Genomic DNA, 15,906 nt, shown 5'->3' with positions numbered 1-15,906 from the left:
CCCGTTCATTTGGAGTTGTTGACATTTGGTGTTAGGTGAATGACCACATCAAGGAAATAAAAAAAGTTCATTAGCATTATCTTCTTGGTTTTCTTACACAATTTTGGAGTTGTTGACATGGTTGGGAGTTGACGCAATGAAGATGAATAGATCAATAATGCAACTGTATTGGTCCGTATATAATTTTTAGATAGTCCAAGAGTGTCAAGATATTTTACTTGGTATATATATATATATACTCATTATAATTGTAATAAGCAATACGTTTTATGGGTATTTTAGTCTTTTTGACTTTGTAATAGAATATGCCCATTAAGGGCAGAACTATCTTTTATTATTTATTTTTGTAGTAAGTGTAATAGTCAAGGGCTTTTTAGTCCTTGATTAATAGAGTCGTTCCCCAACGATTAGAAGGGAGTCTCGCTCCCATTCACTTGTATAATATGGGATCTTTTCCCATCTCCATGTAATGTGTTTTGTGTGCATAACACATGGGAGATGGGATTGCACGTCTTTATGGATTGAACGAGATCCAAGCCGGGGAAATGGTTGAATTCAATGCCACTATTCCTAAACAACCGGGAGCCGGATTGCAACGAAGTGATGATTTTCTTCCAGGGATTCCATGCAGAAGCGTAGGGCTTCCTCTATCTTGTTCAGGTGTTACCTGAAGGGGGTGGCTGGATATAGAAAAGGCAGTCTTGTCAATCCGCTATCATAATAGGCTTCATCCTCGGGTAAGAGGCCTCGGGTTCTTTTCCAAATCCATCCAAGGAAAGGGAGGAGTTCTTTCTAGACTAGATAAATAAGGTTGTTGAACTAGAGATTTATGTTACTCTTTCCACCTTCGTAGCTGAGCACCTATGGATTGTGTTCCGGATCTTAAGGTCTTAGAAGCTCTATGTGATCTACATTCATTCCTGAATCTCATCGGGTACTGTTCACTTTCTCGCCATTCTTGTAACCATCACATGTAATCCGCGCAGGTGTGTCCGCACCCCTTGGAGTGAACGAGAAAGAAAGGATTTCTCAAAGCAATCTCCTTGGTTCCAGACCCATGAGTGCACTTTCCCGTATGAGCATTCAGTACATGTATAAGTCCAAGGAAGAGTTACAAGGTCACCACTACAGAGGATCTACCCCCTAATCTTAGATAGGTCGTCTGAAGGTTCACCGCGGTTAATTGTTGTGCTTACACACTAGGCTACCTTTCTCTGAAAGCTCTGTGGGACCACCTACCACAGGTCCTTCGACCGATGGGGTTTACTGCACAATGCCAAGACGTTGGCTCCTGCAGAGGGAAGCCCAACGAATGTCAGATGCAAAGCCCCATACCTCATTAAGATCATATTGGCATACTCTCCACGACTGCTGATCCATCTTTCAAGGGTAGTCTAGAAGGGAAGGTTGAGCAACACAATTGCTTATAAATGCCCATTTTTTCTGTGTTCTCTCTCCAATTCCATCGAGTATTTTTTCAAAACCCTGGGGGACCCTCTTCTTCAACCGTCACTAGTGGGACTGCTGATGATTACATGCATTCTTGTACCTTCTGTTACAATCATAGGTTGGACCCCATTAACCGGTATTTTGATCTTCGAAAGTAAAGAAATAAGGAATGATGGATGACACCTGCTAGGGCCCAATAGAGCAAATCCTGGTCCTCAAAAGCTCAATTTCTCTTTTTGAAGGAAAGATGATGGATATTCTTAATTTCTTTTTATGTCTTTGGTATGAAAGAGAAAGATATTCATACTTTAAGCGACTATCGAAGAGACCATACTACAGGATTCCTCCCTCACGCCATGTATCAGCGTGTTATGATCGTAGTTTTTTATGGTCTTATCCCGAACAAGGTGAAAGCATACGCTAACAATATTGTGGTCAAATCCCATAATCCGGATGACCATAACGCCCACCTACGAGAAGTTTTTGAGTGGTTGCGTTCTTCAAATTACAAGATTGTGCACTTATCGAACAAAGAAGATGACTATAGGATCAAATTCGCTTTCCGTGGTGCACTGGTCATGTCATCCCAACCCTTTTGCCTGTCGTTTGTGTGTGTGGAACCAGGTCTTTTTCGGTTTCAACTTCATGAAAGTAGGTAGGGCAGACATCCCTTTGGGTTCTTACGGTCTCCGAGAGAGGAGAGAATCACCTAACTAAATAAAAAAAGAATGGTGCTTTTTCGTTGAGTAGGCGTGGGGCTTCATACTCTATCAATGGAATTATGGGGTTTTCGTTTTTCATTTCATGAAGAGGAAAAAGGGAACAATGCAGATAGCATAGTAATCAAGTAAGGGCTTTTTTGGGGCATTCCTTTCAAGAATTCTCCAAAAAGGTTTCTTGCACAAGCATCTCATCCTACAGCCTTACTTGCTCTGTATGGATTGCCACATGGTTGGTTTCACTTAAGAAAAAAATGAAATAGATAGACCTTTCTCTTTGTCTCAGTCGATGGATCTTCTCAATTGGAATCTCTCTTAGTTGGATAATACACATTCCAGTTGACCGAGCCGTCTTCGTCTTGTTTAGTGGAGAAGCAAAGATATCAACGGAGGTCGGTTCGCCCTATTCAGCACGACAAAGAGGGAGTTAGAGACTTATTTCGGATAGGCCCTGAAAGGAAAAGGAAGGCTGGAATGCCTACATACGTCTATTATCTAATTCATCCGATCTGATAGTACCCTTTGGAACGTCCAGTGCCAAAGTCACTGAATGGGTAAGTCGCCAATCCCTCTGACTATGTAATGTACTTTATTTGACGGGTGACGGGCGGGCATTTTCCTAGAAGTTTCTATCGTATCAATCTACCCTTGTGTGATTCCTGTTGAAACATATACTCACTTGGGGGGTGGGTGCAGAGTGGACGATTTCAAAACGGACTCCTCCATTCATTCCTCGAGTGCCAACCACAAAGGGGAATGCCATAAACAGAGGCACTATTGGCCACTAACCACTCGCTCGTCGATCGCTCGTGCTCTGCATTTCAAGTTTGTTATCCTAACCATCTCCTTTGCTCTACTGGGAGCCTGGCCTCTTCTTCTATCTTATCTACTGCCTTTCTCCATGGATTTCTACTGTTCCATCTGCTCACTCTAATAGCTTGCTTCTCAGGTGGCTCGTACCCTGAGTGGTGCGGCTGAGTCAGAGTAGGCTCAACAATCGGCCTATGTATTTGAAGCATGCATAGAGGCATGATTAGTTCCATGAATCTCACTGCATTGACCATAGTACTTTTACTAAGTTGTTGTAAAAATCAGTTCCTTATTCTGCTACTGAAATGACTTGGCTTCCTGGTTCATGGGTCGTCGAACTAACAACAATATTTCAATGTCTCATGAACAATATTTCAATTTTAGGTGGACCAATGCAGTAACAATTACACGCTTGGCACCATCGGATCACTAAGGCAGACTTTCGTCCCTATTCGATGGGTGGGTCTTGCAGTCAAGCTCCTTTCTGCCTTTTCACTCGAGGGCCAGTAGATTGGGGGAGAAAAAGAAAGACAAAGACCACTTCGCTAGCGTGAAGCAAAGCATTGAAATAGTTCTTCTTTCACCCTGTGTTAGTGAATTGGAATGAAGCTCATGTGTGGAGCCTTCCACTGCTATGGATGGATCGAGCTACGTGAAGGTGCAGAGCAAGGAAGCTTTGTAGACAAGGCTCGTTCTGTGCGTAAGCGCTACACTCGCAGCAGTGTAGCAATAATATTATTAGTTTTAAAGTGTCGGTTTGTCCCTTAGTGACATTTGGTGTTTGAACCCATATTAGGTTATCTTCTTGTCTCTTATGCATAAACCCTATTCAGTTATGGTTTGCCATATTGTTCTCATTTCTTTACATGATATCAGAGCTTTGGTAAATTCACTTTTGAATACAAGTTGCTTATGTGAACGTGAACTCGTGGAACTTGTGATTATGAGGCTTGTGGGGTTCTTTACAACATTGTACCTCTCATCTTCTTTCACCTCTCTTTCTCTCTTCTACCTCTCCTTCACTATTGTGACAACACCATGGAGAGGACCGAGAGAACATTGTGGTTATCATTCTGGTAAGACTAAATAAGTCCAACTATGTGATGTAGGCATCAATTGTCAATCATCAAATTTAGAGACCAAATCTATAAGCTCATGTCTCTTATATGCTACCAAATCTTTCAGGTAGGAAGAAACATGAGTTGTAACAACTTTTTCATTGCATAATACCAGGACATTATTAAGCAGATAACAATTTTAAAAATGCAATAAAGAATTCTTAGATTGTTAAATGACAAATCTGATGTTTACATGAAAGAAGCAAGCTTTTAAATTAACAAGATCTATAAGCCCCAAAAAGTCTTCTTTCAATCCAATAGAAACTTGTATTGTTGTTGCATGATGCCTGAGTTTAGACCTTGCCTAGAATAGAAGAAGCAACAGATAAGCGCATGTATTAGTTATAAGACACATCCCAATCAATAGAAGAACCCAAGACTTTAAAAAAAAACTATTATACAAAAGCACAAATATCACAGAGCTTTTATAATAGTTACTGAAAAAGAAATCATCATCAGAAAAGATCAAAGTGATTTGATACACCAACTGCCAACAAGCAAAGATAGGAAGGTGTTGTGTGTTTTGCCCTGAAGACACAATGTTTGCTACAGTACGTGTTCAGGGGTCCGAATGAGCGCCACGTATATAAGCACATGGGGCTCGTATTCTCGTGTGTATCGGCATCACTTAGAATCAGAGTCCGGTATGGTTGCAAAGACTTAAGTACCCTTTCTTGCTATTCTCGCCATGAAATGATGGTTTGAGAAAATAACAAAAATGTCCTCCATTCAAAAAAAGGGAAACGATGACTCAAAAAAAGGACAAAAATATCCTCCATCCAGAAAGTCGAGGATGATGTTAACTCTTCAAAGTCCAAATAGCGAAACAAACCTAAAACACTCTCTCTTTCTTTTCTGTTTGAACTTTTCGTCGTCGTCTTCTTCTTCCTTCTCCGTAAAACACTGTAAAACCCTCTCGCTCTCTCTCTATAGAAGAAATTAATGGAGGCAAAGAGTCGGCAATCTGATGGTGATCGTCGTCCTCTTTCTGCTAGCAGTGGCCGGAATGTTGCCCTAGTTCAGCGAACAACCGACTGCGGTGGCCTCTCCTCTGCCTTCGAGGGACACCTACAATGGAATCTTCCTCCAGTACACCTACAACGGAGTCTTTCAAAGTACAATCTGTCTACCCCTACGTCGACAATACTTCTGATCAGAGCTATGCCTTCCTGGCCACCCTAATGCTGCTTAACACAGGCGTTCGCACCCTCAAGTCTTGGCGGGCATTCGTCGGGTTCTGGCACCGCTAGGGATGGCAGTGGACCGAGGGAAAGTGGGGCCCCGCCTCGCCCCGTTTGGATCGGGGATGAAGGGTATGAAACGGGGATGGAGGCGGGGACGAAGGTTAAAATCCATCCCCGTCCGGAGGTGGAGGCGGGGATGGACGTGCATTTTTCCCCGCCCCGCCACGATCCCCGCCTCATCCCCGCAATATCCTCGCCTTGCCTCATCCCCGTTTCAACCGGGGATGGAGGACATGAAACGGGGATGAAGGCGGGGTGGAGGATAAAATCCTTCCCCGCCAGGGAGGCGGGGCGAGGGTGGAGGATAAAATCTTGAGGCTAGGCGGGAGTGGAGACCTTGTCCCCCGCCCCACTGCCATCCCTAAGCACCGCGAGGTCCTCATCTTGACCTCCGACGTCGTGTTCTCTGACAGGACTCACCACCCTGCCAACGTCGGGAATGGCATGTTCCTCTCCGGCTTCCCCATCATGGACCTCAAGACTGCCATCGGGATGGCTGGCGACTACAGCTTAATCACGACGAAGATCGTGCTCAAGGGGACAGAGTTTGGCATCGCAATTTATAATTTACACATAGTAGCGATTTACGAAAATCGCGTAGCGAAAAAAAAAATTTCAAATTTCTAAATCGAGTAGCGATTTATGAAAATCGCGTAGCAAAAAAAAATGGCAAATCGCTATGCAATTTTCGTAAATCACTATATCGAGTAGTGATTTACGAAAATCACGTAGTGAAAAAAAATTGAAAAATCGCTAAATCAAGTAGTGATTTACGAAAATCGCGTAGCAAAAAAAATAATAAAAAATCACGGGAAAGGGTGTTATGAAAACTGTGAACAAGAAACAACCGAAGGAAACAATAAACAAAAATGATCAAACAAAACACTTTATTGCTATTTTTTTAGAGTTACAAGAGGGAAAGAAAAGAAAGAATTTATACATGGCCCAAAAAAAATCTTCCAGAGGGCGCTGACCCCCTACGACCCCCCGCCAGGGGTGGCCCCCCCTAGACCCACCCGCTAACTGTGCAACGGGATCCGCGTTGGGGGGCGCCCCAGAACCCCCCCTTCTGTAAGGGCAAAAACTCTGAATCAGGCTCCACAACTCATCAAGTTGAACAATGCTACAGTCAGTTGGTACTTGATGAAGCAGTGTAGGATCGTCTGCTGGATGTGCATAGAGGCAGAAAGAGAAGGGGGAAGAGAGAGAGAGAGAGGGTTAATGTTTATGGCCTTCTTCAGGGGGATTCCTTTCTCAAATAACCCTGCAGTGCAGGGACTGAGTCTTAAATAACCATCTTCAGGGTACTTAAGTCTTTGCAACCGTTCTTTTTCTAGAATCGTCGTTTTATGGCATTAATGGTGAAAAGGGTACTTAAGTCTTTGCAAATATACCGGTCTCCGATGCTAACTGATGCTGACAAACATGGGGATATGAGCCCCATGAGCTTATATACATGGCGCTCATTGGGACCCCCGAACACGCAATGTGGCTAACGGCCATCTTAGGGAGGAACATATAACCTGCTTCAAGCAAAGAAAGCAACTTATTTCAAACACAATCACTTATAACAAACCAACAAAACAAATAGATAAATATGATAAGTAAATGTCAAAATATCATATGAATCAGTTCATCAGCTTGTTCATCAAATAAACAATACAAGGAAAAGAGAACAAAACAACAAAGATGAAATCGAAGGAGGAGTTTTGACAAATAACAAGTGTGAAACAAAAGGAAGAAAAAAAAACAAGAAAAGGGGTTCTTAGGAGGGCAGTGAGAGTGGGGAATAAGGCTTCTAAGGAGGACCTTTTGGTGATGGAGAGTCATGGTTTTGGGGTTGGAGGGGGAACAAATTAGGGTTTATTATGGTGCTGGTGGTGAAACTCACCACCATTGATACTAAGAGAGAGAGAGAGAGAGAGAGAGAGAGAGAGAGAGAGAGCTGGTATCAAGAAGAAATACCAAAGAGAGGAGAACAAATTATGATTACAGCACCAATTTCGTTAAGGAAACTAGAGGAAATGAAATTGGGTACACCGATATCTTCATCATCAGTTCAAATTTTTACTACTTCATATATCAATGTTTTATCAAATGAAAAGTGCAACAAGAATAAGAAGAGCACAAAAAAAAAAACAGTTTTCTCATTGCAGTTCCTTCCTTTTTTCCTTTGTAGAGAGTTGGTGGCCAAAGCGAGTTCAACTGGCGAACAAATAAGGGGTTTCTGGTGACCACCTGCAACCTACATGTAGAGGGAAGAGGATAGAGAGACAAACCCCTCTGTGTTGTACATAGAGTGGGTTTGAAGAGAGAGAAAGAGACTCATTGATCGGTTGTGGATACATGAGAGGCAGGTGGAGGAGATGGGAGAATATCGCCAGTGACCGAACTTTGGTCGAAAGCAAAGGCTTCTCTTTGATTGTGGGTTCCTTCGCATGCCCACACCCACAATACACGGATAATGTCTGTTTTTTTTATGAGATGAATGTCTTTATGAGGCCATGACTTCTATACGTTATAGAGTAAAACCCTATAATGGCTAGAGTTAGATCTCGTTGTTATTGATCTATAACGATGAGCCTTTCTAATCATTAGATATTGTTGTTAAAGATCAATAATAGTGAGATAGAATTTTTGCTTCAAGATGAGACACACTTTTTGTACTTTGAGATACGTTTTTAACAACATTGACGTTACTCTACAACGACGATATAATTATCATTATTATAGATTAAAACCCTATAATGATGAGAGCCAAATCTCGTCGTTATAGATATAGCCATTAAAGTGTTTTAACGATAATATCTAACTATCAAAGAATCTCAATGTTATATATGTTTTTAACAATGAGATGTGTGCATGGACAAGGCATTTCAAGAAATATCCAGATCGCTGTTATTGATAAAGCTAATAGCGACGGAATTTATGACTTATTGTTATTGATGAAGTTAATAGCAGAGACAAAATTCTTGTCGTTATTGCTTTATTAATAACAGTGAGATTTTTTTTTGCTGAAAAAGAGTCACCCATATTGACATTCATCCTTGTAGTGAGAACAAAAACTAAGATCATCTCTCTCTCTCTCTCTCTATATATATATATATATATATATATATTGTGAAAACATGCTAAAATGCCGTTTGTTTGCTAAGGACTGTACCTTGGAGAATGTTTTTGTGAAATAAAATCAATAATTCTTTGATCATGAGATTTTAGTGCATTGTGAACCATTGATTTATCTATACATAGAGATCATCCTGCCACAGAAAGTCAGATCACTCGTTAAGATTTCAAAAATACAAGCTTACATTGATGGGCTTGCACCAATCGGGCATCATTGCTCACACTTGGCTTTGCAATCTAACCCATCTGGGTCTCACTCGATTCATCCAGCCTATTTTACAGCCCTAATTAAGCGCTACCTGCAAAGTATACATTCCATGAAATTTGCTTTCTATGCCACAACCAAACAAGCTATCAAGGGATCTCATTCCCACCGGGTGTATGATCCAACCTTGATTGGTCTTAGTGAGCCAACCATACACGATCAGGATTCAGTGGCATCAACAACTTGGTCCAGCTGAGTCAAAGCCATTGCTCAGACTCAGACCTATCTGAATCCGCCTTTCAGAGGTGTAAATGAGTAGAACTCAAGTTGGATCCAGGCATTACTGAACCAAAACTTTATTGGATCCAGTCTAATCAGATTCAGAGTCAGATGGAGAAACCGAATCCAGATCCAATTGCATAATATGAATATATGACATGTTTCATATGCAATCAAGTCGGATACTCAGTCGGAATCGGACAGGTTCAGATGCAAAACCTCCATACAAAATCCTGTACCGAATTTCTGAATCCCAATAATCAGACTCAGATTCAGATACAAAATCTCCATACAAAATCCGAACCCCGGTTATTCATCGGATTTGGTTTCCTTTACCGTATCTAATAATTCCACTCATCACATTTGGATTTGATCAGATATCCAGATCTAAATCCAATCCGGTGGCATTCCTACTTGAAGTCAAACAAAAAACTTTCTCTTGTCCTTGACCAGAACTTGTTGTACAAAGAAGTAATTATGGTTTAACAGAAAAAAACAAAGGCTAACACCCCATGTTCCGTGGGGTCATGAAATTCATGACGTGTCTAAATCTTAGTGGTTGTAGAACGACGTGCTTGCCTTGTCAAATTTTGTGCCACGTCACCCTCGAGAGTAGGTATAGTTTTTTTAATAAATTAAAAAAGAGTGACGGATGGGGTTAGGTAGCACGCTGGACTGGAGTAAGAGAAGTGACGGAGAACTGGACGGCGTTGACGGCTGGTTAGATGACGGTGTTAAGGATGACGGTTGTCTATCCTAACGGCATCAATACCAGTGGTGAAAACGCTTACCGAAGTGCCAGGTGTCAACATCTGGCCGAGAAAATTAAAGTGACCATCGCTCGAAACTTCCGGAAGCAACACCGGACAGGACCATGTCGCGAATATTACCGTTATTTTGAAAATATCTTTATTTTAAATGCTCAAAATACGATATTTTACCAAAATCATGCAGTATTCTGGAAATGCCTAGGTTGTAATGTTCATATTTTTATTATGATTTTAGTCTGTCACTATTTACTAACGCAATACAAGCAGTTTCTGTAATATAACTGGCTATATTTCATAACCTTTATATAATATTTCATATTTTTATATATGCTAAAGTACTTTTGAATTTTTTTGGCTACAGCTAGAATTTTCAAAATATGGCGAGATTTTTTCTCATTAAGATTATTCTAAAAAAAAAGATATTTCTTACTATGAGAAGAATTAGGGGTGTCAACGGGTTGGGTTAATCCAGACTGGACCCGGACCAAACCCTATAGGGTCCGGGTATGGTGATAAGCAAGAAGTCCCCAGTCTGGATCCGAAGGTTCGATTAATTCATGGATCCGGGTATAGTTTGTAAAATTTTATATCAGACCCTGGCCCGACCCAAATTCTGATTAAGGCCCACAAATTTTCAATGTAAAAATGATAAATTTTTTTTATTTTACTGGTTATGATCTGAGTCCGGTTCTTGTAGTTCTTATCAGGTCCTAGTATGATTTCTCTTATAGTGAACTCGGTTAGACTCAGATTCAGACCCAATATCATACACAAAAATTGGGTCCAAATCTAGTTGTACCTGAGTCTGAACTAAACCCGACCCGTTAAGAAAGAATACACCCACCACCTCCAATATGTCACAAAGATCGCCTATAAGTAGATTAAAAGACGATATAATACCAAAAAAGCATGTTATTTCCAAAATATCACATATTATGAAATTATCATGTTTTTATCGTGTAAAAAACATTTTTTGAGATATTCTTATGTATGCCAATATTTTTTCATCATTAAAAAAACAAAAAATTCAAAATATCGCGTTATTTTCTCCCCTTTCAAACACATAAATCTCCAAATTTGCCCTCACAACTCCGATCCACTGACCCTTAAACAACCTCCTCCACGCTTCGGCCATGCATCCACCCACCATCACCGTTAACGTTTACCGTTACAATACAATCTAACGCCGTTAGCCCCACCTTCTCCCTCCTTATAAAGTCGTCCTATCCCTCCCCAACTCTCAGCAACTCTACCCACCCAACCAACATGGACCTGGTGCTGGTGGAGAAGGCCCTGCTGGGCTTGTTAGCAGCGGTGGTGCTGGCCACGGCGGTGTCGAAGTTCCGCGGCAAGCGGCTCCGGCTGCCTCCGGGGCCGATCCCGGTGCCGATCTTCGGCAATTGGCTGCACGTCGGCGACGACCTCAACCACCGGAACCTCACCCAGCTGGCCCGTCGCTTCGGCGACATGTTCCTCCTCCGGATGGGGCAGCGCAACCTGGTGGTGGTGTCGTCGCCGGAGCTGGCCAAGGAGGTGCTCCACACACAGGGCGTGGAGTTCGGGTCCCGGACCCGGAACGTGGTGTTCGACATCTTCACGGGGAAAGGACAGGACATGGTGTTCACGGTGTACGGGGAGCACTGGAGGAAGATGCGGAGGATCATGACCGTCCCTTTCTTCACCAACAAGGTGGTGCAGCAATACCGGGGAGGGTGGGAGGACGAGGCGAGGCGGGTGGTGGAGGACGTGAGGTCCGACCCGAAGGCGGAGAAGGAAGGGGTGGTGCTGAGGAGGAGGCTGCAGATGATGATGTACAATAACATGTACAGGATCATGTTCGACAGGAGGTTCGAGAGGGAAGACGACCCCGTGTTCGTGAGGCTGAAGGCGTTGAATGGGGAGAGGAGCAGGCTGGCGCAGAGCTTCGAGTACAACTACGGGGACTTCATACCGGTGCTGAGGCCCTTCCTCAGGGGTTACTTGAGATTGTGCAAGGAGGTCAAGGAGAGGAGGTTCAAGCTCTTCAACGACTTCTTCGTCCAGGAGAGGAAGTGAGTGTTCCTACCTTGCCTTGCCTTCTCTCTCTCTCTCTCTCTCTCTCTCTCTCTCTCTCTCTCTCTCTCTCTGTTACAAAATTGGCACTCATGAAAATTACAAAGCTCCCCTCTTTCTCTCGCTCTAAAAAGTTAAAATTTCAAAGCTCTCTTGCAAATTACAAAATTTTCTCTCTAAAAAATTAAAATTTCGAAGTTCTCTCTCAAATGTTAAAATTTCAAAGGTATCTCTCAAATTATAAAGTTCTGTCAAAGTTAAAATTTCAAAAGCTCTCTCTCTCTGAAAAGTTCAAATTTCAAAGCTCTCTTGTAAATTGCAAAGTTTTCCCTCTAAGGAGTTTGCATGTCAAGGAATAGGGTGCCGCGGCACCACCTTAAGTGGATTTCACTGCCGCATAAATGGAATTGGACCCTCCACGAGAACAGTTTTCTCAGAAAACTCACCTCCATCGTGTAACCATGGCACGCCCGTCGAGGGTTTTCCGTGAAAACGCACTATTTCAGTGTTTGTGTTGTCATTGTGGGCTCCACAGAAATGCATGGCTGTTGATGAGTTTCTGCAGAAAACAACCCACGCCCTCTAAAGGTTAAAATTCTCAAGCTCTCTCTCTCTCTCTCTTAAATTACAATGTTCTCTCTCTCTAAAAAGTTGAAATTTCAAGGTTTCCTCTCTCTTTCTCTTGCAATTTACAAAGCTCTTTGATCCAGGCATGGCCAAGTCTGACTTAACCGGATCTAGCATAATCAGATCCGATTCAGAGCCGGATGAGATCAGCCAAAACTGATACTTATATGTATTGGATTCGGATTCTACTTGATACTGAATTCCGGGTCTGATTACTAGTCGGATTTAACTGTGACCACCAAATCTGACTAAACGATTTCGGATTTAGTCGAATATCCGACCTTGAATCCTAACGGTTTACATTTGGTAAATGAGTAACTCTGAACGACCCCCAAAAAGTTATTGGGTTTTTTTTTCCTATTTGGAAATTTGGTAGCACCTGTCACGTGGGGGTTACTGAAAGACATGAGTAGCATACATGTGACTTCAAAACTTAATTTTTCATTAATTCGAATACCTACCCGCCTCTTTTTATGTATAAAAAATGGACCCTTATTACTAGAGATGAACCCTGGATGGACTTACGCTTTCTCTCACTCCCGCCCAGATCCCCGCATTGCCCCGTCCCGTCCCGTCCCCAATCCTTCTTTAGAGATGACAATGGACCGAATTGATAGAGAACATGAAATGAGGATAGAGGTTAAAATCAAAACCAGTGCAGGAATGAACAGGTGAGGATGGAGAGCATGGTTACTTGTCCTTTGTGCTGTTTTTTGAAAATGATTAACGTTTTGTTATATTCTAGCAAATTGCAAATATGTGAAATTATATCGAAGAGCGAAGTACTTGGATTTTAGGTTTTTTGAGATTTTTCAAAATGGCACTTATTTTTTTGGCATAATTCAAAAGCGTACCTAGCGTTTGGAACTTTTTCAAAAGGCGCCTAAGGCAACCAGACACTTACCAATGTGTGATGGAGTATTTTCTTGGGCTCGCAGAGAAAAAAACAGGGTTTAAATCATCGACTCGATCTAACCAATAAGGTTGGTCTAGTAGGGCTAGGTGGTCGCATCCGACTCTATGTTAGTTGGCTCACCATGGCATGAATGTCTAGACCATAGATGGGTACACCCTTAGTTAGGAAAGATATTGACTATTTTTTTCCACATACAAAAATGTATATATTTATTTAATTTTTTATATTTGTGATGTTTTCAATAATTAATTAAAAAAGTAATTGTAGTGAATAAAAACCTTGGGCTTTTAGGAAGCTGGCCAGCACAAGGGGCTCACAGAGTGCATCGGGTGAACTAAAATGTGCCATCGATCACATTCTTGATGCTGAGAAGAAGGGAGAGATCAACGAAGACAATGTCTTATACATAGTGGAGAACATTAATGTTGCAGGTATATACCTTAATCCAAAAATGCTATGTCCTATTACTCCATTTCTTTTCATTATTACCATAAGTTTTTTTTTTGGTGAAATTCTCAGCAATAGAGACGACGTTGTGGTCGATCGAGTGGGCCATAGCCGAATTGGTGAACCATCCCGAGATCCAAAAAAAGCTCCGAGATGAATTGGACACGGTATTGGGACTTGGGGTCCAGATAACCGAACCAGACACGGCGAAGCTGCCATACCTTCAGGCAGTTATAAAGGAGACCCTCCGGCTGCGCATGGCTATTCCCCTGCTTGTCCCTCACATGAACCTACATGATGCTAAGCTCAAAGGGTATGACATCCCAGCTGAGAGCAAGATCCTTGTCAATGCATGGTACCTTGCAAACAATCCTGATCACTGGAAGAAACCGGAGGAGTTCCGACCTGAACGGTTCTTGGAGGAGGAATCGAAGGTCGAAGCAAATGGTAACGACTTCCGGTACCTGCCTTTCGGAGTCGGCCGGAGGAGCTGCCCCGGGATCATACTGGCATTGCCTATACTAGGTATCACTATTGGCAGGTTGGTCCAGAACTTTGAAATGCTGCCACCACCTGGTGAGAGCAAGGTGGATGTCACTGAGAAGGGAGGCCAGTTTAGCTTGCACATACTGAACCACTCTACCATTGTAATGAAGCCTAGAGTTTTCTAGATCATTTCTTTTGTGTTCCTTTTGTGCTTGTTTGTGAGTGTGTGTTTGTTTTTGTTAAAGGTCTTGAGGGGGTCAAGAGATAAAGAGCATGGGAAATTCTAGATTCATGAAAGATGACCAATGCTTGTGCCCTTCAAACAATAGATCAGCTGCTACGTGAAAGAAAACTTTATCGAATTTCATTAAAAAAATTTTTATCTTCGATGTTATTGATACCTCCTTCATTCTTCACGCTCCCCCCCCCCCCCGAGACACACATATATATATAAGGTGCTCCGGGAGTATCTACTCCCGCCTAATATGAGGTTTAGATTGTCAAGTTTCTTAACTTTTTTTGTTGATCAGATTTTATATGATCTATAAGCATTACTTAGTAGAAAACAAGTCTATAAGCATTACTTAGTAGAAAACAAGTTTTGGATCATGTGATTATAGCATATATGTATGTTTTTTAAGACCTTAAAAAATCAGTAGCTCACAATGTATCAAAATTTCATAACGTAAAATCCTACTTGTATGTTAAAAACATGATGAAAGCACGATTCCTATCAAATAATCTATTTTGAGTACATCCAGAAGGTTTAGTTGAGAAGATACAACCTACAACTATGATTTCTAGTATGTGTACTTCTGGGGCATTTCTGTAGCATCTCTCTCTCTCTCTCTCTCTCTCTCTCTCTATATATATATATATATATATATATATATATATATATATATATATATATATATATATATATATATATAAAGGGTGGGTGCTCCTTGAGGACATCGATGTTAGAGACCATTTTCCAGCAATTCAACCATACAATGTATTCAGCATATTCCATTTGTTGTGAATCAGCCCTTGGTTTGTGTTGAAAAAACACAATTTAATTTATATTGATTTCTAATTTAAAACTTTGTAGGCCATTTATTTTCCAAATTTAAAAATCCATTTGATTGACATTAGTATTAGGGGTGGCAATGGGGGCTGGTCGGGTTGGCGTGTCAGCATACCTCAACCCGAACCCGACCCGTTTAGTTTATTAAACGGGTTGGCTGTGGCAAACACGAACCCGGCCCGTTTAATAAACGGGTAACCCGACACGACCCGCCAACCCATTTAATAAATGGGTTGGGTCGGGTAAACGGGTTATCAAGTTCACGGGTCGGGTTGGCAGACGGGTTGGCGGGTTGACCCACCTGCCTAACCTATTTATTAAACGGGTCAGGCGGGTTGGCATACCCCTAACACGAACCAGACACGTTTAATAAACGGGTTAGGCGGGTCGACCCGTTTATTAAACGGGTTCATTTTTTCCAAACCCAAACCCGCCTAAGAGGCGGGTTGGCGGGTCGTGTCAGGTTTTGCCACCCCTAATTAGTATGCCATTTATTCACACTGTAGCATGAGAACTTGGTTTAATATGTGTATTTTTTTGCCTTTTTGTTATTTGCAGTTGTATGGCTAGTGAAAAGTTTTATGTGGTC

At 41.8% G+C, this 15,906-nt stretch overlaps 1 protein-coding gene and 1 pseudogene across 1 annotated transcript; both read left to right on the top strand.

The window, feature by feature from the left end:
- The first annotated feature begins 930 nt into the window (after window positions 1-930).
- On the top strand, window positions 931-1,375 carry LOC149839336 (uncharacterized; annotated as a pseudogene).
- A 9,592-nt stretch (window positions 1,376-10,967) lies between these two features.
- LOC149839335 (trans-cinnamate 4-monooxygenase) lies at window positions 10,968-14,437 on the top strand. The gene is made up of 3 exons (XM_090002466.1): window positions 10,968-11,771; window positions 13,607-13,746; window positions 13,835-14,437. Exons 1-3 carry the CDS (start codon window positions 10,987-10,989, stop codon window positions 14,431-14,433), a joined length of 1,524 nt encoding a protein of 507 aa, XP_089858592.1. The 5' UTR covers window positions 10,968-10,986; the 3' UTR covers window positions 14,434-14,437.
- Window positions 14,438-15,906: the final 1,469 nt, after the last annotated feature.

Source organism: Nuphar pumila, chromosome 4 (genome assembly GCF_984573655.1).
Source record: "Nuphar pumila chromosome 4, dmNupPumi1.hap1.1, whole genome shotgun sequence".
Classification (NCBI taxonomy): domain Eukaryota; kingdom Viridiplantae; phylum Streptophyta; class Magnoliopsida; order Nymphaeales; family Nymphaeaceae; genus Nuphar; species Nuphar pumila.
Note: the sequence above shows the minus strand (reverse complement) of the source record. Positions and strands in the feature narration are given on the sequence as shown.